The sequence below is a fragment of the Cylas formicarius genome, unplaced genomic scaffold, assembly GCF_029955315.1.
Source record: "Cylas formicarius isolate icCylForm1 unplaced genomic scaffold, icCylForm1.1 PGA_scaffold_9__14_contigs__length_23061073, whole genome shotgun sequence".
Taxonomy (NCBI): Eukaryota; Metazoa; Arthropoda; class Insecta; order Coleoptera; family Brentidae; genus Cylas; species Cylas formicarius.
Window position 1 is genome coordinate 14,029,257 of NW_026844365.1, and position 24,662 is coordinate 14,053,918.

The window sequence follows — 24,662 nt, forward strand, 5'->3', positions numbered from 1 at the left end:
AACTTGAAAATTGAAAAATATTTTATTTTTATTTATTTATTTATTACATTTTTTCTTTTCATCAGAAATTATCTTAAGCCTATTTATGTGTGACGTGTTCACCTTTTCAGTTCAATAGTATATTATTGAACAACTAAATTGAAAAAAAAGGAAAATACGAATTTTTATTTTCCATTACATATAATTTGTTGAACATTATTGCTTCTTCTCGTTTTGATTGCTTCTAAATAAACGAGAACAATAATTTTTGTTAGTTACAGTGGCAGGTAGAACGTAACTACTAAAAGTGACAGGAATTAATTTTTTTTCTATTTTTGCATAAAGAATCCATGTTACCTACCAAACTCCATTTAAAATGTCTTCATCAAAATGCGCGGCATTGCATTGTCTAAACATAACATGAAAATATATCAATGAAAATAGTACCAAACTATGAAAACCGCAAAATTTATCGGCCTTTTGGTCAAATTGGTTTAGCTAATTAGGGCGGGTCCTCTCTCCATAGATAAACCTCAAAAGAGGCGCTTCATGTTCAGAACATGGTCGGCAGATATAGAAAGGGTTGGAAAAATTCTGGGGCCAATATTAAGGGAAGTAATAAATTTAAATACATTTTTAATAATAAGTCGCTATCTGGTAAGAGGTTTTACAAACCTTTCCAATATGTTTCAGTAATTTCCACGCTCCGACTCCAAATGGTTGTTATGACTCCTCCATAAACTGTATCTAAGCACTGAACTATCGCTTGAACCATAGCATTTATATTTTTATATGTGTTTTCTAGATATTTTTTTAGATCTTAGCATATATTAGATTAAACTTTACGACGTAATAATTCAAACCTTGTTTCTACCATGATTTCCGAATCTTGCTTTAATGTTTTGCAAAAAAAATATTTTCTATCCTTAAAAATTAAAAAATTTACAGATAAACACTGGTGGTAAGAACCTGTTCACAACAGATCCCCAAACTGACGCTGAAATGAGAACTTCAGCAAAAAACTACTGTGCGATTCCTTAAAAGTGTAGCTTATCAAAAAATTCTGAATATAAATATAAAAATCTGAAATAAAAAAAAAACCAAACAACAAAGACAGCGAACTAGGAAGGCTTTTGAAGTTTGATTGAATTTTTATGAAATTGGGAAAGGTATCGAAGTAAAATTAAACTGTGTATCAACAAGTGAAAAATCATTTTGGATAGGATGACTTAAGTTATTTACAAAAACTTAAAATGGAAGGCGGAACTCCTGGATCAATTATTGCTCAGTCTGACTGAGTGATGGCTTGAACCATAATAGAGAAAAGAAAATCTATGTTATATTTTTATTTTAGATCTTGTGCATGTACGTTGATGATGATAAAATAACCGAATTGTGATCTCAACAAAAAAAATCATAAATAAAAAAGGAATAGAAGCAGACTTGAAAAGTTTATCGAGTATAACGATTATTTCCATATTTACTAACCAAATTCACCAAAACTAACCAAAGAAACACCGCACTGTGGGCCCCATGCATAAAGTAGGTTGCAATAAATCATTATTAAAAATGCAAAAAATGTCAATGTTTTTAAATTAAGAACATACTGAAACATGTAAAAAGAGTATTGCTTTCTTTCAAGAATTTTTTATAAAGGCACAAGTTTTCGTACTTTTTAAATGGCTTAGTAGGCATTGAAAACAAATGCCGCTTTGAGTATTTGACAACTGATGTCAGTCCTGTCAATTAGTTTAGACCTGTACATGCAATGTAGAATGTTTGTTTTTTTTTCTGCGATTTTTCAAATTCTATAGAGTAAAAAAATATGAAGGCCAACGAGTGCCAAGCGAAAATATACATGTTTTATTAGGCAAGGGTGTAAACTGTCAGCCAAAAATGTCGCAAATAATCGCAAAACTTATGCCAGTTAGACATGTCAACCTCTGAGTGATAAAAATATTAACAATTAATATGCTCTTAAAGTTGTTTATCGCATGTATTGCTTGCGCATTGAGCCAATTATAATGCATTATTTTTCTACATATTGTTTTCATTTTATACACACGTTTAAACTCAAAATTGCAAGACTACTTTTGTTTTTTTGTTTTTAGAAATGTACGAAATAACGCAAAAAACGTTGTTTCAATTCTGGAGTGTCTTTAGTAAGAAAAACCTTGTAGAAGAATCATTTAAAATAAAAAAGTCTTTACTCGTGGTATTATATGCCCATAACCGTCCGCAAACTGCTGTACCATTCCACAGATATTATTAAACATTGTATTGTGCCTATTGGGCAGCTCTCTGAGGAGGCCCAAGAGGCACGTCACAAACATTGTCGGCGATATCGCGAGCATAGCACCTAAAAAAAATCGCGAATTGCCACGAATAAAAACTTGATGCGAATGTTATTAGTGTCCTCCGACCCCGTTATAGCCAGTTACCAACAAAAAACTGTAACACCAAAAAAACCACTATCATCTGATATATTGGCTCTACTTAAAAGCCCAGAGCTTCCATGCCTTACAAAAAATGACTATTTTTATGTTAAGTAGAAAACATCTCTGCCAAAAATTTATTTCTAAGCCAATTCTAAGACTTTTTCTTATCCTTTAAGTTTTTTGTGTTTTGTATGATCCCCTGCTTGCTGTGTTGTTTTAATAAAATAGTTATATTTTCAATAAGTTAATTTAATTTAGGTAAATAGTTCATATATTTGGAATTTGTTAACTAGTATGTTTTCTGTTTCCGTAAATACAGTTAAATTATTTCCGGTGACTGCAGAAGCTTTTTGAATAAAACTGGGCAGTAATTGCAAAATGTTTCCAATTTTTTTGTTCTAGTTTTGGTATATCTTTAAAATATACTCCGAAAAATACTAATGTGGCAACGCTGGAAAATTGGAAAAAAATTGTATTACTATTTACCGGCAATGTATAATAATAATAAATAATAAAAAAAATTTGAGGTTTTTATGTAACTAGAAAATAATCGAATTGATGCAACCTAGTTTGGGCGTCCCACTCCTGGATACCAAGAAGGCCGGTCCGAGTAACCCGAGTACAAAAAATGCAATTAAATTAAACGCGCCGCGACAGGAAACGTTTCAAAGTTTCACGGAAAAAAGCATCAAACGCAGCGATGCATTAAACGATACGAAATTTAATACTTGGATAACTCTAAGCCCGGAATTATTTTAATTCGCATAAAAATATCCCCCGTACTAGAAATTAATTAAATCGAAACATCGGAACGCGCATTTAGGCGCGTACCTTTTTTTTTCAATCCCCCAACACCTGCCCCCCTTCCCTGTGAACATCTATATTGATTAAATGGCCGGCGAATAAACATTTTAATGATACTTTTATCCGAAATCGCCAATAAATCCGTCGGGAGAGATGAATCGATTGGGCCCGATGAATCTGTTGGCGCGCAATTGCGTTAAAAAAATTACTCAGTCGTAGTAATTAGTGGAAATCGTAGAGGAAATAAGTGGTAATTGCTGGTAGTACGGTCATAATACTGGATAATGTAAAAAACACTTTTAAGATAAAAAAGGATATTTTGTGGTAATAAGTCGTCCAATTCGGATTCGGAAAATACGATGAGAAAAATTCAAAGTTTCGGTCCTGTGGAAATTATGCTGTACCATAAGAAGAGGGAAGATATATTGAAAAAATCCATAAGAAAATTACTCAACAGTCTATCTTTAATTGCATACAAAAAGGTGACAGACTAGAGAAAATAAGAATAATATTTTCTATGAAGCTTTTAATTGGATAGAAGACCGTTTCACTTAAAATATACCTAAATATGAACAAAAACCATAACGTCGTTTCCTTATAAAGAATCCCTATAAAAAGGAAAAAAGGTGACTTACTTATTAATAAGTAATTTTTTTGGGGTCGAATTTTAAATATACCAAATGCTCAGAAATTAAAATTCGTAAGGAATTTTTGCTTATTTCAGTGTCTTTAATTCATCTTTATCATCGCCCAAAGCGAGTAATTTTGGTGAAGCATGGGTTGGGATCTAGAAAACTAAGAAAAGTAGAAAGATGTATAAAATATTTAAAAAATCAAAATAATTAGTTTGTTCTGTCATGTGAATAAAGTCTGTCCCTAGATAGAGTCGACAAGAGCCACGCCCCATAAAAAATGGGCTTGTTTTGTAGAGCCTATTGCTATATTTTAAATTTGATAATATACAGGAAGATCAAAAAACAAAAAAAATGTAAAATACAACCAAGGTTGTTAAACTCCTTTACCCCGTATGTAGGGCAAAATATCTAATAACGTAATATCTCTTAAAAACGACTATAAGAGGGAGAGAAAGAATTCGGTCAACTATTGCATTAATTATATTAATTACAAAAATATAGAGATCAAAAATTAATATTATTTAAGAATACGGTAATTGTGATAAAGTCAAAAGAATATAATAATAATAATAATAATAATAATAATAATAATAAAATATTACATTCAGGCATTTCTGTTTTTCATGGCAACCAAAAACTTGATGAAAAAGTATCTTCTTAATCATACGGATTTGGAGACAGACATGACAATCGGTCCTACGGTACAACTGGCACATATTTTAGCTATGAGGGTTGTTAAAAAAGAATATAATTTAATATAATCGTTTTCTATAGTTCAAAGAATAAGCAAAAGGAAAAATAAGCCTTGGGAGGCCCTCAGAGCCCTAAGGAGATGACAATCGTATATGGCACAGAAAGGACTTTTTCGAAAAAGGATAACAGGGGCACTCCAAACAGATGCTAAACCAGACGACCCAAGAAATGATAAAAAAATCAAAAATCAATGGTCAATCTCATTTTTGATTACTATACAGACGATTAACAACAGCCAAAAGTGGTTAAAAGGGGCAATTTTCAAAACAATGTTACTTACAACTTTCAAAAATTTTAAAACAATCAAGATGCTAAAAAACTATTAACATTAAATATACAATATCTCAAAAGCTATTGAGAGTAAACATAGAGCAACCCCAAGGAGTACTATAGGAATAATATAACAAGTGTTCTATCAAAAATAAGGAATCCCAATGGAGATATAAGTGATTCCCGCAATAATAAGCAACAGTATATGTATAATTTCCAAACAACATCCAAAGTCTGTAAATTTGTTTTCGATTAAATAAGAAATGTCTTGGAACATACTACTTAAACGCGTTTTCTGTCAAAACTTTTTCCCATTTCCGGTCACCGCTGCTTTTTTTCCGGATCGACTCCTCCCCCCTCCCATCCTGCCTACGCCGGAACGTTATGAATAAATTTTCCCGCGGCGAAAATGTACGAATGTGCCACAACTGAAAATAGAGGAAGGCTCAAACTTTTGCGACCCGGTTCATTACCATCGGTCACGCTACGCTAGGCTCAGCTATCGATTTTTCTTTCATTAAAAAGAGCTCCCGCCACACCTTTCGGTGAAAAGTAAAACTTTTGACGCCATAACGGTATATGCAGTATGGAGTCCGACGCGAGCCCTCACATACGGCACGTAAATAGGCAGGACCGGACAGCCATTTTTATAAATAAATAGGAAGATAATGAAAAGGACTAGTATTGTACAGATATTCTCAAAAAGTGATTTTTTATAGGAAATACATTCATTTGAATATAATTATACTATCAATATTTGGTCTTCTATATGAAAACCTGTATAATGTTCTTAATATCAGAAGATTTATATATACGTCACTTTCAAGAGCTTACTCTTATTTCAAAGCGATGCCAAGACGAGCTGTTAAACTACAAGATTGTACATTAATATCGGTAAAAAAAAAGATTATTTTTTTGGGTCTGATAGATAAAAACTAGTTTCTAGTTAGCTCTAGAAAGTACTTACCACGTATAAGCTCTTAATATTAATGGGAAGATTATCCTCATTATAGTTTTGCATTTTCGATTTACTCTCATATATAAATAATCATATCTTATGACCTATAGATCATTAAGTCAATTTTATTTTTAATTTTTGTATGAAATTCAACGCTCTACAAAAATGGTCACGAAACCGGACATTAAACTAAAATTCTTGCATGTAATCAATTCTTCTACCAACGAAAAATCCGAGAGTCTATAGAGATCTATAAGCAACCTAACAATCATAACCGCGACTCAGGTCTTTATCTGTCTCCAATATGGGAATCAATCGTCCGAGACGGTGTTTATGCCCTTCATTTAGCTCCGCCCCCTCAAAAAATATATAAGCAGGTACAGAGTACAATGCGAGCCAGTTTCAGTCAAGCTCTGAAGAAGCCAACAGGATGATTGGCGAAACGTCAGCAAGTTCCACTCAGCAAAAACCGACGTAGAATGAATCCAGAAGTTTTGTAAAATGTAACGAAGAACAGTTTCCATACTTGCTGCAAGTTGTCAAACAACCTGGAGGACTATTTCCTAATTGTAATAAAAGTCGATTTGTATAACTAAATCTAAAAAATGATGATGGAACAGAATTATTTTTCTATTAATGCATTTATTGATATTTGTTGAATAAAGAACTTTGTTTTTCTGAAAAAGATAATAAAAATAAAATTTTTATTAAAAAGTCTGAAGTACTTTCTAGAGGTAAATAGCAACAAGTTTTTGTGTGTCAGATTCAAAAGAAATGTCCGTTATGTCCTTATGTCCTTAAATTACTAGTAAAGACTGCAACAAATATACATTCGCGTCATTGTGTAAGACTGCCGGCGGAAAGTCGCCATCCTTGTCTCAATTAAAACGTTTTTAGTACGTCATTAAGACGTCGCCCCTCTCGGCCCCCTCGAGAATTCGCGATTACAGTGCCGACCGGTCCATAAATTCAGAATTCCCAAATTAAGGAACAATTATTTTTAAACCGTTCGTGGAGCATTGTTTAACAGACCAAAGCATGTTCGCTCGAATCTCAACATAGTACATAGATGTTATTTTCGTCCGATTTAACAATGTTAAGTCAACGTTAAGGTTTGGTCAACTAGTTGCCTGGTACCACAGCATCCAGTCTCAGATAATTTTATCTAACTGTCCGATCTTGGTGATGCTGAATACGATGTCGATCAAAGCACACCTCTATTGTCCTGGACTATGTACAGTAGGAAAGCAAATAAAGCTCATCGCAGCTAAATTCAACCACACCACAGCTGAAGTTGCAACACGCGATAGAGTTAGGTTGGAACTAACCAAAATGAAGATAACCTACAGCTTAAACAGTGGACAATGAAGCAGCTGTTAAAACTAGCTCCAAAGAAACTAATCAGAATGAAAGATTCGAGATTTGGATAAGGAGCAATAGATGCTCAGAAAGTAGAAAGTAACAACCAAGATGCTAATTTCATGACGAAAACCTTATTCAGACTGATATTGCCAAAATTAAAAACAAGCCAAGACCTAAGCTGGAAACTCAGTAAATGTATGGTCCACCACAGCATATGTATAGTTTGACGATTTCATAGCATTTGAAATATCGATTTATCGAAGTATCTCTGGAATACATAACAGAATTAATTAAAAAACATAACAGAATACATAACAGAATTAATTAAAAAACGAAAATTAGACAGTATTTTAGAAACATTATGATGAATAATTGCAGATACCGCTCCGCAATAGCATCCCTAACGTTTAGAATGGATAAATCAAAAGAAGAAGACGAAGAAGAAGGAACATATGTGAAGATCATTAAATCTTCTTAAAACTTGACACCTACTTTACACTAAACTTATCTTGAATAGCCAATAATAGTGATATAATAAAGATTATTTATCAATATGTTATGATGGATCAAATAGACAACTTTCCGTTTAGTAGAAATGATGACGAAATTCTCGAGTTCTTGATGAATGTTTTTGATATAGTAAGAAAAGAAAAAACAAAAAATAAAAAAAGGATAATTTTAAATGGAATCGACTTTAAGAAGGTATAGTGAAGAATATGAATAATAAACGAAATACAAATAATAGAGACAATCTAATACCTTAGACAAGTGGTGGTAAAATCAAGTTTTATATATATTTATAGATATACATTTTTTATTTTATTGATATGCCAGTAGAAAGTTTAATAACTTTCAATTGCATTTGTATTATATTTTGGTTTGTCATAATCAGGTGCAGTTTGGTTCTCAACAATTAATTTGTGGGGAGTATCAAATAAATAAAACATGGTCGCCGTTTTCGGGCAGGACAAAAGCTTTCAAAAATTATTTTCGCCCGTTAGCCATCTGGGCACAAGCCGCCGCCGCCGCGACGTCTAAAATAACACCCGGACAAAATCGGCCGGATACGCGGGCCGTGCCAGAGAGTTCTTTGAAAAACTCACGAGCGAGATTTTGTGTTCGTTTTGGTCGGCGATGCGTGCGACGTAATGGCTTCTTAAGTGATCACGAAAATTACTTTAATTTTACCTCGGGCGCGAACGCTTTGACTCGAAATTGCGGGACCTCGTTAAGCAATTTTTGGCGGAATTTTATGTTTCCTTTCGGGTTTTGAGGAGACGTTTCCTGCAATTCGTGGTCACCGGCGGGGGCCCGCATCTACTTTGTAAGACGGTTATTCTTTTTTATGGTACCGTCGAAAGGCACAACCCAGGCTGGCGTGCACATAACAATGAACTTTCCTTTCGATAAGATGAATTTGTTTAGGAGGAAATGATTTATTTATACAACCATCGTGGTGTCCCCATTTCCTTTGGAAAATTTCAAATTCCTAGATATATCTCGGCATCACTAAGAAGTATATCAAATATATCAATAGCAACTTGCTCCTCAGATCCACCCTATTTAAATGTTACTCTAGATCCAGACGATTAACTTCTCGTTCTCCAAGTAAAGCTGGTACTACTAGTGTTATAGCTGTTGAGCAATCTCAATACTCAATTCAATCAGGATCGAGCAGGACATTTTTAACTCCATTACTTTTGAGCCAAATTAGCACACGACAAGTATTCACTTCCCAATCAAATTCAGCCATTCAGCAAACTCCACTATATTGTGAGGGGCATTTTGTTCAGATCCTCAATTCTGAGTGTTCGTTGTGTGTTTCTTCTTGATCCAAATTAGATGCGACTGATTTTTGAATCTTTCTTTTCCCAGTTGCCGTTGGAACTAACGTCATGTTTGCATAAGCTTCCAAGGTCTCTAATCGTACCTTTTGCACCTTTCATTTCCATACGCCAGCAATTTCTGCTTATTCCTTCCTTGTACTTCCTTATACATGACTATTTCAATGTATGGCACCGTCCGTTGCTAGTTGTTGTTTAACTCTCTAGAGTCTTTTTCAGAACTTCCATTTCTGTAGTTACAATTTGTATTTTCATGTTCTGGTCTACTCATCAACTGGCTGATGCGGACGTCATTGAATTGCTTTATTTTATTCTAGGTGTTGGTATCTCATATTCTTCATTCTGACATTTTATCGATTGAAACAATTCAAACAACTATGACGTTGGATATTCAACCCCAGCAATGTTGTTCTGGTAACGTTCGGGACTTAATGAAGGAAAATATCCAGTTTCAACTACAAGTGTTTCGGCGAACCTCCGATCCATATCTTTATGTAAAGCGGCTTTAAAACGACCATCAGACCAGCGAAATCCCCTTTTAACCCAACCGAAACACGCCCGCATATTGTTAAGGGGTTATTCCCGGGTCCCAGTGTCGCCGCACGACATTTTCTACATCGCGCCTAGGTGAACGATTAAAGCGATCCCCCCTAACTTAAAAAAAGAACAGCGGCGGCGCTGGGACAATTGAAATATTTTCCTTAGTCGATTAAATTGCCATAACTAGAGGACACCTGGGTTCAGGTCAACGAATAGGACTGCTTTTAGTATCAGAATAGCAGAATAGTAGAGTTTCCATGGCATTATCTCAAACTCTTCATTGGTGATATTCTTCTTCTTCATATGCACACTTGTTGAATTTATCGGATATTAATTATCAACTGTCTAGTCGGTTGTTATGTTTTGGTGACCAACATCCAATTGATAGATTGATTTCCATCTCTGTTCATGTGAGCAAAGGCCAAGGCTAATTCTATCTACCCAGATGATGTATATACATTTCAAATACTTTCGGATTCTTTCGGCTAACCACGTAGCTTCGGTGTGAGAGCGTGGATCATTAAGACCTTTTTCCAACTTCAAAAAAATAACAATGAGCTATACGAATTATAATACCAACTGTTAAATCTCACTGATCATTTATTTTACTACTAATGTACGTTAACTTCCACTCTTCTTCTATTCGGTCCAGCTTAGTTCCGTTGACGATGATGGAGAAGGTTTTTTCTGCTGAGATTACGTCTCAAACCAAATTCAAAGCGAGCTTCAACAATTTTGTCGTTCTATTCTATTTCTATCTGTGGAGCGTCCTTGTCTCGCAACGTCTTTTCAACCCATCATACCTGCACATTTTTTAACCCTCCCCTAGACGTGCCCTGTGGTCTCAATGAAGTACAGTATCTCTTTCATAACAAATTGAGCTCTGGCACTTCTTCCACACACTCTACTGTCGTTGATGGTAGATAGTAGATGCATTCATGCAACCTTCTCCGTCGTCAAAAATAATAATCATCAGCGTATTTTATATTATTGATCTGACCATCTATTTCATCTGTACCTGATCATTTTAATATTAGCAAATAGTGAAAAAATCCGCCACTGTCGACGCATACACACAACATTTTCACCGTGCAGTTATCAACCCTGCACCGAATACGGGGGGAAGTGGGACTAATTTCGAGTTGTCACGCGAGGCTTTGTCGTCTGTTTGGCGCCCTTTTTCCGTCTCTGTTCCATGTCCGTCTCGCGCGTATGACGTCGTTTCCGTCTGTCAATTGTTCGGTCATTGTCGGGTCACGCACCGGTCCCCCTCGGGGAATACGAAAGAATAATCACCTACCTGGGAAATTAACGTGTGTGGGTGTGTGTGTCGCCTGCTCGGGACGAGCAGGGGCTGACGGGGGGCGTCAGGGTACTGGTGGACGTTTTTAATTAGCAGGCAGCATAGCGTTAAGGAGTGTATATGACGTAACTTATTGGTTTTGAATCACTTTTCACGGAGTCATTTGGCAAAGGGACAGAAAATTCAAAAGTTGGAGCCTAGGAGGACTGCGTCTACACCTAACAGAAACCATTGAAGATCTGTAGTTGGAATCAGTGTTAATTATCGACCTGAATCTTGATGGTCACACTTTAATACCTCAAAGATTGGACGCCAATTAGAAGCCTCTATGTAGGGCATTCGGAAATACCTGAAAAGGCAAAATTTGTTTATACAAAATTTCGTCTCAGCTATTCATGTTCTTGACTTCTTGAAAGGAATAAGTTTTGGGTTCTGCATATGGACTGGACTGTATCCAGTGTCCAGTGTCAGATGTCAGATTTTGGGACTTGATTGCACGCTGTGACTAACCTAGTGCAAAATGGGACCTTATTTCATTCTTCTTGTGGTGCCTATCCGTTACGAATGTTGGCGATCATCATGGCAATGCGTACTTTGTCAACTGCTGCACGAAAAAGGCCTACTGTTGTTGTATTGAACCATGTACGCAAGTTCTTCAACCACGATATCCTTCGTCTACCAGGCCTCCTCCTGCCTTCCACCTTGCCCTGCAGAATCAGCTGCAACAAGTCATACCGCTCGCTATTCCTCATTATGTGTCCCAGATATTCAAGCTTGCGTGTTTTTATTAAGAGAAGCAGCTCCTTGTCTTTGCCCATCCTTTCTAGGACCCTAAGATTGGTTATCTGGTCGATCCATGGGATTCTTAAAATGCGTCGATATAACCACATCTCAAATGACTCGATTCTTGTACAGGCAGCCTCAGTTAAAGTCCAGGATTCCACCCCGTAGAGTAGCACTGGAAAGACACAACACCTCAATAGTCTGATCTTAGTTGGCAGTGATAGATCATGGCATTTAAATAGTTTTGCTATTTTCAGAAATGCGGCTCTGGCCTTCTCTATTCTGCATTTGATCTCCAGAGAGTGATCCCACGTTTCACTTATCTTGGTTCCGAGATAAACACAAGTCTGAACTCGCTCTATATATTGGTTATTTATAGAGAGTTGGCCAACATGGTTGTTGGTTTTTGACACAACCATATATTTTGTTTTCTTAAAGTTCAGAGAAAGCCCGTATCCTTCACTGACCTCGACCACCCGAACCATCATCTCTTGTAGACTCTCTAGGCTATTAGCAAACACTACCGTGTCATCTGCGTATCGTATGTTGTTTATATACTCGCCGTTGATCTTAATCCCACTGTTCGTGTCTTCCAGAGCCTGCGGAAAAATTCGTTCCGAGTATACGTTAAAAAGTAGAGGCGACAGCACACAGCCCTGACGGACCCATCTTTCTATCAAAGTATCCTCCGACTCCTCTCCTTCGATGCGCACAGATGCGGTTTGTTGCCAGTACAAGTTGGCAATTATTCGTAGGTCTTGTTCGCCCAATCCATTCTCCTTTACAATTTCAATAAGTTTGTTGTGTTGCACGTTATCACGTTTCTGGTAGTCGATGAAGCACGCAAACACATCGCAACTGACGTCCCTGCACCGTTGGAAAAAGACCTGAACACTAACTAGAGCCTCTCTAGTACCTAGCGCGTTTCGAAATCCGAACTGTGTGCGGCTCATTTGATCTTCGCATTGTTTAAAAATTCTCCTGTGTATTATTTTCAGAAAGAGTTTGAGGAGGTGGCTCATAAGGCTGATGGCCCGGTATTCATTACACCTCTTTGTATGACGGCTTTTTGACAAAAGTATAAAAGTCGATTTTAACCACATCTTCGGTATTACCCCGGTAGAATATATGTTATTGAATACTCTTGTTAGTTGTCTAATGCCGTCCGCATCAACCATTTTTACAAATTCAGAGTGTGTGCCATCCTGCCGTCTTTTAGCTGGGATACAGCCTTCGTGACCTCGTCTACTGTTATTGGTAGCCTGTCTACATTGTTAAAATCTGGAGGACTTTCTGGCCTGGTGCCCGTAAAAAGGTTTTCTATGTAATTTTTCCAAGTGTTCACTTTCTCTTTGACGTCGGTGATCAGTTTGCCGTTCTCATCATGTAGTGTCCCAGATGTATTAGTTTTGTATATTCCGGCTGCTTCTCTGACTTTCTTGTGAATATTAAACGTGTCGTATTTTTGTTCCAACGACTTTATTTCTCCGCATTTTGCGCCAAGCCAATTTTCCTTTGCACTTCTTATTTCTCGTCTTATTTCTCTTTGAATATTTTTATACCTTGCGTCGTCGTTTTTCGCTTTCCGCCTGTCTTCCATAAGTTGTAGAATATTATCGGTCATCCAGCTTTTCTTTTTCTCCCTGTTTGCGACCAAATGCTCGTTTCCGATGTTCCCGAACGAATCAGACATTTTTTGCAGCCATTCCTCTGTGTTATCTACTTCCTCTAGTTGTTTAAATTTCTCTGTCAGTACGTTCGTCACTCTCTTCCGTGTTTCCGTGTACTTTTGTATACCCCTAGTCATAATATAATTCCTTCATAGCAGTCAAGTTTTCGGTTTTCATACCTGCATATTAATGATCTAATAATAAAAAGTTTGGATAAAAATGTTTCAACATTACTGGTCTTACTTGACTTTTCCAAGCATAAACTAGTGTTAAACTAAAGCACTTTGGATTCAACGATCGGTCTCTATTTTTTTCCAGCCGTATTTACATTATAGGCAACAGTGTGTTAGAACTGATAGCACTATATCAGATTCGGGTAAAGTTATTTCAGGAGTACCACAAGGGGAAATTCTTGAACCTCTGTTGTATCTCTTGTATACCTTTACCATGTCTGAGAAAGTCGATTTTTTCATAAATCCACTGATATACTGACACCTAGCTGTTGCACACATTTATCTCAATTTGGCTCTCAAAACCCTTTCTGAATATAGTAAAAGATATTATCTTAAACTAAGAATACAAAAGCCTATGGTTCAGAGCCTATGGTGGAGACCATTAAGTAACCAATGTCAATCACCTTGGTGTCGCTACTCTTCATACTAAAATAAACCCAGTGTTATAGTATTGTCCGGACAATCCCATATGTGGTGTTTCTTAGTTCATCGGATACTCTGTCGAAGAGCCTCTTGATAAAGGTTATCGGGTTTGGCCAGTGGATAATTATTTTTCCGTTACAAAACGTTTAAATCAGCCCAGCGATACCCCGTGAAATATATGATCGTTATGCGCTACTTGAGCAGCGTCTCGTTATTTTATTTCATTCTTTTACGGTCGGGTTCATTCGTTTCCATCGGATCCCCGCAGAGTTGATACGTCCCGCGTTCGACGTTAAAATATTTCCGAAAATTATCCCACATTTCCTGAATAAACAACGCGTTTCCCACAACCTACGTCACGTGATTAGTATTCGTTCGCCTATAAATTTCAGGTAACGCGGAGCGTCGTTACAGTTACAAATAATGTAATTTCCTTGGGCATAACGTGCACTACATGTTTGCGAAGTTCCGGATAATGTTTCATATATATCTCCAGGGCTGTAGCAGTATAAGCAAACTACACGCTATTAAGGAAGTACTGTCCAATTTACGATATCTTTATCTGGCCTAACTGAAAATTTGCGATTTTTTTTTGCGGGAGAAATAACGTAAAATGAGCGTCGTTCATGCAAATAGTATCGCGAACGAAATAGACCCTGTTTAGCGGTAGACGTTTAGTTTTATTGCGGCAGCGGCGTGCCTACAACTATTTCACCCAATCCAAATTCAATGATTTATTTACTTTTTTATTTTAAGTACTTCATAAAGTGTGCTTAAGATGTAATGGATATACCCCAAACTCGTTATTGCACTTACCCAACTGACGCTACTGGGATATTAATAAAAATATGATAAAAATTAAATAAAAATTAAATAGTAAAAAGAGGGCATTAGAAGCAATAATTAACGTATTCTTCGAAAGAGTAATAACATTAGAAGAAAAATGAAAGACTGTAGGTGAGCCTTCAAGATTTAAATATTCCTCTAAAAGATTGTAGGCCACTATTACAAACTTATAGACTTGGACATTATTGGAATATTTGTCGATCTGTGATTTAATGTATATGGGATATTTATATTAAAAACTAAACTAACCAAAACCAACCTAAACTTGATCTAACATGATCTATTTAGTCAAACCAGCATTTACTGTGGCGGCTCCTATTACGTAGCACATACGTCACAATTAAATTATTCTTTGCCATTAACGTTGCTACTTGTTTTTCAACACTGCAAAATTTGGAGGACCAGTATATTTGCTGAAAAGAACACTGGGTAAAGAAGAGTGAAAGAACAAAATGGACAAATGAAATTAATAAAATCATCAAAGGGAAGAACAAATATGACACATTTTTCATTAACTGTGTTTGTGGATTTTTGGTTACTAGGGGAAATTTGGTTGTCGAATTGTAAAATAAATGACATTAAGGACAAATAGGTTAGAATAAGTAGGCTGCATTAGGAGGATTGTTTATTAGCCCGAATTATATTGCTAAAACCATCCGAAAAAAGTTTGAAATCCATAACGTAGAGGTAAGTATGGTATGCAATGGGTGTCGAAGTCTTAATAATTCTAAAAGAATCTTTCAAACATCTTATAAAATATAAAGAAAGGTATTATTCCGATGTGAAATAATAATTAAGCATATAGCTATACAATAGTGTGCTGCTAAAATCTAATTTTCAAATTCCCAAATTGCCATCCATAATCATTATTTTTAATTGGAAAGCCTACGTCAGTCAAAATACTCATAGTTTATTTACAGATTCTGTAAAATGGTTCATTGTTACTACACTCATGCTCAGCAATATTGGTGAAACACTGGCTACCGATTAATATAAGTAAACAAACATAATTTTAAAACAATAATAAAATCAGCCTTTTTCGGTAATTGTCGAAGTTTTAAGAGAAAAGGGGAGTTAGCTGGTCGGGTTTATTGCAGTATTTATAATTTAATTGCGGAACCGACCTGATGATAATAATAATCATATAACCTAACGAAAAGCACGCAAATTTAATTAATAGTACTTTGAATGGCACTCTATCCAACCCTGTGTAGAGCTTCGTTTGCGTGGGAGTGAGAACTGTGTTGCTGCGATTAATTGGGAGAAGGAGTCCCGATACAGGCAGGTTTGCACTGGCCCCATAAAAAATAATGATGCATCCATTTTACTACTAAGTTCGGGATAGTTCGTCGCACGCTGAAGCTCAACGGGTCATTTAGCAGTTTTCCGTTCCTGCTGTAGGCCGAATTGTTCCTTACCTCATTAAATTCAGGTGGCCGTTTCGGGAAACGAGGAAAAAAGAGCTCACGTTATTTTAATTGGTAGCCATCGGTCTCTCGCGTGACCGTGCGGTAGCGAAAAACGTAACTGCAATGTTTTGCTGCAACTGTTGTCTTAACGAGCGGAACTCTCCCGCGGAGAGGTTAACGAGTCTGTATTGATATCAAAGTATCATCTTAACAAGTTTCGCTCGGTTATGTTCATTAATTTCCTTCCAATTCAAAAGTGTGACCAAGAAGAACGCCACTGGCTATCGGCATATCATACCAATTCTAATTCATGACGATAAAACATTTTCCATCACCAAATATATCATTTTTGTTAACGCCCAGGCCACATTTGACGGTTGCAAAACGATTTCGACAACTGCACCAAGTTTTTTCATTTTTCCATTAAAATTAAATGACTGACACTATACGCAATAATGATTGGGAGCATCCCTTTTTAAATCCAAACTGGTTTGGATTTATCAAATGATTTGACTCAAAATAATAAGATAATGGAGAATACATAATTTTTTCAAAAAACTTTGGAAAGAATTGAGATAATGGCTAGGAGTCGGTAAGTATTAAGATCAGACATTTCATCTTTCTTATAGATTGCCACAACTTTAGAAACTTTAAAAACCTTCGGATATATTCCATTGAGGAAACACCTACTTATTATGTCAGTTAATGGTAAAACTATTACATTGCAGCATTCTTTATTAATCCTACTGTTCAAAAAATAAAAGTCTAAAGCTTTTGAATTATTCAAAGACATTATGACCTGCTCGACTTCAAGTGAAATTTGAATGGGCATATAAGTTTAATCAAGTTATGCATTAACTCATATGGCCTAGCAGGAGTTTCATCCAAGGTTTCTAATATTTTATGCGCTACTGTAGTAAAAAAATGTTGAATTCGTCAGGGGATAAATCTTTCGTAAAATATTTACCTGTGCTACACCTCTCGGTGTTAACTAATTTCCAAGAATCTTTGCTGTTATTTTTGGATAATTGTAAATAGTTTGTATAAGTCAATTTTCTTGTATTTTTTATTTCATTTTATATTCCCTTTTGTATTTTTTATATATTGAAAAGTCATCTGGATTCTTTGTAGTTTCCGCTATACTACAAATTTTTGATAATTTATCTCGCATGACTCTGAGACCGTCACTGAACTGGAAATTTGGATTTGAATGTCTTTCTAATCAAAGGAAAACAGAAACGCCTGTTTCCCCATGTTCTTCACCAATTTCAAATTTGCTTCTAATTAGGCATTTTAAATACACTAAAAGCATGAAAAATTCCCTGGACCTAAGTTTATACAACTTAATTCCAAATCAAGTCACAAACTTGATATTTAAAAATTTTAAAACCAAAATAAAATCTTTTTTTTGCAGCATTGTAGAGAAATACAAACAGAAGATAAAAGATATTACCTGATTACCCGATGGTGGCCACATTTTGGTTGTGTACGGTATCTTCCTTTTTTTTTTCATTTTTATTCCTATTTGTTTTTATATGTAGTGTAATGTAATACGTTGTTATACCTATTATTATTGCAGATTTTATCTAATCGTATGTATATATGTATGTATGTGTAAGTGTATATATACATAAATGTATGCATATAATTCTATATTTTTTTCTCTTTTGTACTTAGACGGGCTGTAAACATACTATGTATTGTAATCCAATCAAATAAAAATCTATCTATCTATCAATCTCTTCTTTTGTACTATCCATAACACGCTGCAATGTATTAATCATTAATCAGAGTCATTAAAGCATTTGCAGCAGTTAATACGAACACTGTTCTAGTGTGAAGATAGTTTCTTATTCTTTTTTCTGAGCTCCTCTAATGGTTGTAGTACTCTGTAAAGTCTTGTATAGGTTTGCTTTCAGGCAACAATCTTGGCTCCTTCTGAACAACGTAATCCACCTATTCTGCATATTTCAGCGTACCAGAGAACGCAACAAGACTTTGACTGCAAAAAGTTCCATTTGTTTCAGAATGTATTTATTCTTTAGAGTGTGCTGAAGATAAACTTATTTTTCTCTATCACTTGCCTTGAGAAACAGGTCTTATATTGCTGCATCACTTCTGTACAATCACTTGCACTATAAAACCTCCCAAGTAAACGTTTATTCTCATCTATTAACGACGTTTTTATATGACTAAATCATTTGTCTTTTAATTTCAGGTGATTCCGGGTAATGTCAACCCGTACCTCGAATCCAAGAGGCAGTTGGATCCTCCTTTGTGGGCTAGCAAGATCCGATTCTACCCCTACAGCTACCACAAGCGCACCGTTTGTATGAGGGTGGAACTCTACGGTTGTAGATGGACGGACGGCATAGTCAGCTACTCGATGCCCCAAGGAGACAAACGGGGATCGAACTGGGAATTCTACGACAACGGATACGACGGGCTGTGGGACGGTAACGACTTGAAGCACGGCCTGGGTCAACTCATAGACGGAAAATTTGGCCATGACGATTTCAAAACCGATTTCTACGACGGCCAGACGTGGGTCGGTTGGAAGAACGACTCCCGGCACAAACCTGTCGAGATCAAGTTCGAATTCGACAAAGTTCGAGAGTTTTCTGGCGTTCACGTTTACTGCAACAATCAGTTTACCAAAGACGTCCAGGTGTTCGCGTTCGCCAAAGTGCAGTTCAGCATCGGGGGCAAGAGGTTCAATAGAGGCGAACCTATTACTTACGAGTACATAGCGGACAAAATCTTCGAAAACGCCAGAAACATAAGCATCAAGCTCCATCACAGGGTGGGCAAGTACGTCAAGCTCCAACTGTATTTCGCGTCGAAGTGGATTTTGGTCAGCGAAGTGTCTTTCGAGTCTGTGACGGCTCACGGCAACTTCTCCATCGAACCGGAACCGACGAGTACGCCCCACGTGAAAATCACCAACGACCACCAGCATAAAATTGAGATCCCCGTGCCGAACGAAATAAACGACCAAGCTGTGATTGTAATCATATTTATAGGAATTATTTTAGTTATAATTCTCCTAGGGGGGATCGCCTTGATAATATACCGAATTCGCAATAAGAAATTCACCAGGAGTCCCAACTCCTCGAATATAGGGTTCCCTAATGGCACCATACCTCATATGACCGCCGACTCAGTGTACGGAGTGAACGAAAAAGGTGGCGCGATAGAAGCGTACGGTGTTACCGAGATTGAAGATTATAGGAGAAGTCACGGATCGGTCAAGTCTAGCATGAGATCCACGCTGCCCCTGCCTCATCCTATTCACAACTCTGAGGGAAATGAGTACCAGGAGCCCTACCAGGCCATGAAATTTGCGCCGTACTATAGTTACAGTACCGTCGTGATGGAGATGCAGGACGTACTCCCGAACACCATGGAAAAGCCGCACATCAATCAAGGTACGCAAAGGTTTAAATCCTTCAATTATTCTTTTTTCAATGTGTTACACTATTTGGGATCCATTCATTCATTCTTGGTTCTGGATATGGTCCGACAAAAAATATCAATCAATGCGGATGTCCTTCAAGAATTTTGGCGGCTGCCAATAGGGTTTCGCCCCCCAACCTGTAGAAGATCGTAGTTTTTTAAAGAAAAAACCTCTACATAAAATTTATTACTCCTTTGACCTAATTTAAGCTTAGCATTGGATGGCAAGTACATATACAAAGAAACTTTCTTTTCCAATAACGTAGCTGGAACTCCATTCTTAGATCCAAAATTATTATGAAGAGTCGTCTCATCTTCACGCGTAATTCTTACTTTGATAGTTGCCTATTATTTTTGATACATTTTCAGTTTGATTAGTTTTGGTTGGTTAGTAATTTAGTATTACTGATAAATCAGAAAGGTATCCACTCTTCAGGTAAAATGAAATTCATCAAAAACATTATTCAGGGTTCATTTTTCATTGCAGGCAGCAGGCCTGTTTCGTTCCATGTGATCTAGATCCGTTCATTTTTAGTGTTTTGACTATATGCACTTAACCCCTTTGACATACCACTAACATCCACACTTCTTCATTTTAAATGTCCAAGGTATTTTGGGAAGTCTAGGAACTATCCACATTTCAAGGCTTCTATTCTGCCAATGGTATTAACATTCGTAAAATACTGTTTGCAATAAAATGAGGTCTAAGTTTTTTAAATATCAAGTTCTAGCTTTATCAATAAGATAGTACTTGCACTGCCATCTGGCGCTAATGCGCTAAACTGGGAAAGACGAGATGTAGAATCCCACTATCCGATACATATAACTCGGCAGCTTATAAGTCAGCCTCTCGGGACTAGATGTCGCTAAGAGGCGCGATCTGAAAGAACTCTTCGATTTTTCAGACAATTACGACTACGCGGTGCCCGAGGCCGGCACTTTACCACTCTTAGGAAGTTGCGAGCAGAATACACTGCCCATGACGAGGAATAGAATAAATAGTACATCTAAAAACCCACGGGTGTCGCTGCGCAGCACTAGGAGTGAAGGCCACGAATCCAAGCAGGTAAGATCCTTCTTGAATCTTACTTTCTTTACAGGATCTGCTATTTGCCCTCCGTGTGGGTGTGTTGTAGAGTTACCTATATTTTTATCTTCTTTCTACCTCATTTTCTTTCTTTTTTTCTGTCTTATCTGGATAATAAATTTTTTCAGTGTTCACAAATATGTTGAACTTGTTTGCCAATGTATTTAAAATCAATGGCCACTAAGACGACATTAATTAAAAACTATAAAATTATTATTAACTAATTCGCAGCCTCCAAAACAACATGATGCCCTGGCAGAGCTTAAAAAGCGCTTGGAAGAAACAACTATTCCAGAGTTCCCTAGGCACAGACTGAGAATGCTGTCCAAATTGTCCGAAGGTGCGTTTGGAACTGTAAGTATTAATTTATTTGAAAATACGGCCATACGACTGACGCATTCGATAGGTCTACATAGCCGAAGCTAATTGTTTGGCAGACTACTCGGCAACCTCGTTGGACACCAGACTCGTAGCGATTAAGTTTTTGGGTGAAAAAGCGTCCGAAAAGGAAAAGTAATGACTTCCTAAGTATCAACGCGACACTTTAATCAACGCTTCTCGAAACGTTATAGGAAAGACTTCTACAGAGACGTAAGAATCCTCGCCGCTTTGGCAGACGACAACATAGCAAGCGTCCTCGGGATTTGTAGCCAGGACGAACCACTTTGCGTTGTCATGGAGTATTTGGAGCACGGCGATTTGTGCCAATTCTTGAAAACTCACGTGGCCGCCGAATCCAGTTCCGGTCTACCATACGGGGTTAAGTCATTGACCTTTAATTGTTTGTTATACATGAGCACTCAGATAGCGTCTGGCATGAGGTATTTGGAAGCTCTGAATTTCGTTCACAGGTATGTAGCTGAAGAGATTTCCATTAAGCAGGAAACGAGATTTTATCATTTCCAGGGATTTGGCTACAAGGAACTGTCTGATTGGGAAAGGGTACCAAATTAAAATATGCGATTATGGGACTTACAACGAATTATATGTCAACGATTACTATAAAGTAGACGGGAATACTCCTCTTCCTATCCGATGGATGTCATGGGAGGCTGTTTATCAAATGAGGTATGACAACTTCTGGGAATCGCTTCAAACCTACACTTATTTTCTTTAAAAAATAACTCATCCTCACAAATTAATGTAGATTCCAAATGCCGGTTAATATATGAGAAGAGATTGTTTCTTTATTATATAAATCATTTAATACTTTAATTCTATTCAAAAATACAAAAATAGGTGAAAGTCCATTATATATGTATATATCAATATTATGTTTATTAATTAGATAGATATTTGAATTGAATGCTTAATAGGTCACACCATAATGATAGGTTCTAAAAAATATATATATTTACAAATTTTTGGTTTTCGAAAAAAAACTTTTATATTTAAATAGACACCTTTAAGAATGGAAAATAATCAAAAAATTATTTGCACTCAAATCGGATAACATGCTTTTATAGATATCACAGTGATATTAGTGAAAAATACAAAAACTGAAATAACTTGCTTTTTACAAAACTTCTGGATTCCTCCTGCGTCGGTTTTTGCTTTGTTGAAATTGCTTACGTTTCGCCAATCACCCTGTTGGCTTCTTGACTGAGTGAACTCAGTTTCAGTCAAGCTCTGAAGAAGCCAACAAGATGATTGGCGAAACGTCAGCAAATTCGACTAAGCGAAAACCGACACAGGAGGAATCCAGAAGTTTTGTAAAAAGCATTACAGTAGCCTGTGGAAGTTTCTTTGAAAAACTGAAATAACTTTTTAACAGTGAATGATTGGATCAAATAAGATTGTTTCACTTTTAAAAAGTTTTTAGACTATTTATCTCAAATTATATAATTACATTGTCAGCGTTTTAAATTTATGTATGGTATAGTACCAACCATATGGTTGCCTACATTAAATCTTAAAATCCCCGCCAGGTATACGACAAAAAGTGACGTGTGGGCCTTTGCGGTGACTTTATGGGAAATATTGACCCTGTGCCGAAGACAACCCTATGATTGCATGAACGATCCGGAGATTATGGAGAATTTGGCAAGACTCCATTGTGATGATAATCAGTATAAATATCTTCCAAGACCCTCTACTAATAAGGACATATACGATTTGATGCTGGAATGTTGGCGAAGGAATGACACAGACAGGCCCACTTTTAGAGAGATCCATATGTTTTTGCAGAGAAAAAATTTATGCTACGCTCCCGTTTAAGGGCTGAAATCGATACACAGAAAGCAACGCTCCGACTACAACCTACTGAATCTTGGCCCTAATTTTGTATAGTTTTGTATGCAAGACTGCGCTAGTTATTAGAGGGATCAAATCAACTCTTTTTGTATATATGACACAGGGTGATATTATATTACTTAGTTTGAACATATCTATTATTTATTGTATAGGTTAGACAGTAGTTCTCTTGTTTTACCAAATCTTGAAAAGCAAATGAGATTTTTACACCTTTCTGCCTATTACTACTGTGGTATTATTATATGATGAGACATAAAACTTTCTTTGGAAAGTACTTATGTTAGATATAAGTTATGGCACATTACGAATTTACACAAACCGGAAAAACTGGAACTGCATTTAGTCCTTAATCACATAATTTATATCTAGGATAGGAACTTTGGTTTTTGGTTATTTTAAAAACCTTTCTCGCAAGTTGTTGAAATTTAGTGGCTTAACAATGCTTGAAACATTTGTTATAAAACTCTTCACTAGCACAATAACTAAAGACAATGTTCTAGATATTAATACTTAATAATGTATAAAGTAAAAAATATCAGTGTTAATATAAAAAAAAATATTTACTAGTCAATTTTTTCAGACAAGCCTACTCTATATGAATGTAAAGTTAAAAAATATAAATATAAATCTTTTTACTACAACGAGACAATGTGACCCTTTGGAGCTTAAACACACGATAACTGTATATTCTAAATGTATATTTATTTTTAGCTACTGTAAACCCCTTGTTACTATATAACGCCTCGAAGAGGTAACTTTCCCCGCTAAACTCGCTTATGAAATTGACATGTATACTTTTGTAGATTTTCTAACCACTACATTACTTTTTTACAATAGATTTACATACGATTTATGTAATTGAGGGATATTAAGCAAGCAATGTTTTACTGAAGGAGGCAATATTTTTCAAACTGACACATAAGTACATAAACTTGCATAAAAATTCGGTATACATTTGAAAACAAATGATATTTTAATACAATATAATCACTTTTTATGTGCCAATAATTTTTTATCCATTTACTGCTTCAGATCTGATCTCAGCTCTCCTATTCTATTTCGAGAAATTCTCTTATAGAAAAACGGCAATAATTTGCTTTAGGAAATTGTTTCATTATCTGTTAGGGAGCAAAACATTCCAAATGTACTTTACGATGAAATTATTGTGTATGTACTTGCAAAAATGGCACAATTTACTACTACTAACTTTTGTTGCAATAATTGTAATGATTATGTCCGCAAAAATGTTTTACACGAAAAATTATTACTGTCAAGTAACATATCAAGATTAAATTATTATTGAAACAGGTTCTGGTTTTATTTATTTCGAGTAACTTCGGCGAGCATGCAAGTTTACATATTAAAAAAAATTCATACCTGTAATGGTGAATGTTTTCAAACGGAGAAAAGCAAGTTGCCGACAACACGCTTTATTTTAAAAAATTCTAATATGAATCAGCACTCAAAACCAGCATACCAATATCTGTTATTTAATTTTACGTTATTTCAAATATGGCGGTATACCAGAGCATAAATGTTGGTTGCCGAGTCCAAGTTAGGAATGAATTTTCACAGTGTTTAAAGCACGCCACGAAAACTAACCAAAACTAATCCCT

General features: G+C 36.1%; 1 protein-coding gene across 5 annotated transcripts in view; it reads left to right on the forward strand.

Moving 5' to 3' along the window:
* The window catches only part of LOC132707326 (discoidin domain-containing receptor 2-like), a 212,032-nt gene extending 187,684 nt beyond the window's left edge, over positions 1–24,348 (forward strand). For all 5 annotated transcript variants that reach the window (XM_060679126.1, XM_060679129.1, XM_060679127.1 and 2 more), the window contains 7 exons: positions 18,469–19,678; positions 20,612–20,772; positions 21,025–21,147; positions 21,200–21,306; positions 21,366–21,644; positions 21,700–21,861; positions 22,722–24,348. In XM_060679126.1, coding sequence (XP_060535109.1) covers positions 18,469–19,678; positions 20,612–20,772; positions 21,025–21,147; positions 21,200–21,306; positions 21,366–21,644; positions 21,700–21,861; positions 22,722–23,010 — 2,331 coding nt within the window. In that variant the 3' untranslated portion in view covers positions 23,011–24,348. The remainder of the gene's footprint in view (positions 1–18,468; positions 19,679–20,611; positions 20,773–21,024; positions 21,148–21,199; positions 21,307–21,365; positions 21,645–21,699; positions 21,862–22,721) is intronic.
* Positions 24,349–24,662: the final 314 nt, after the last annotated feature.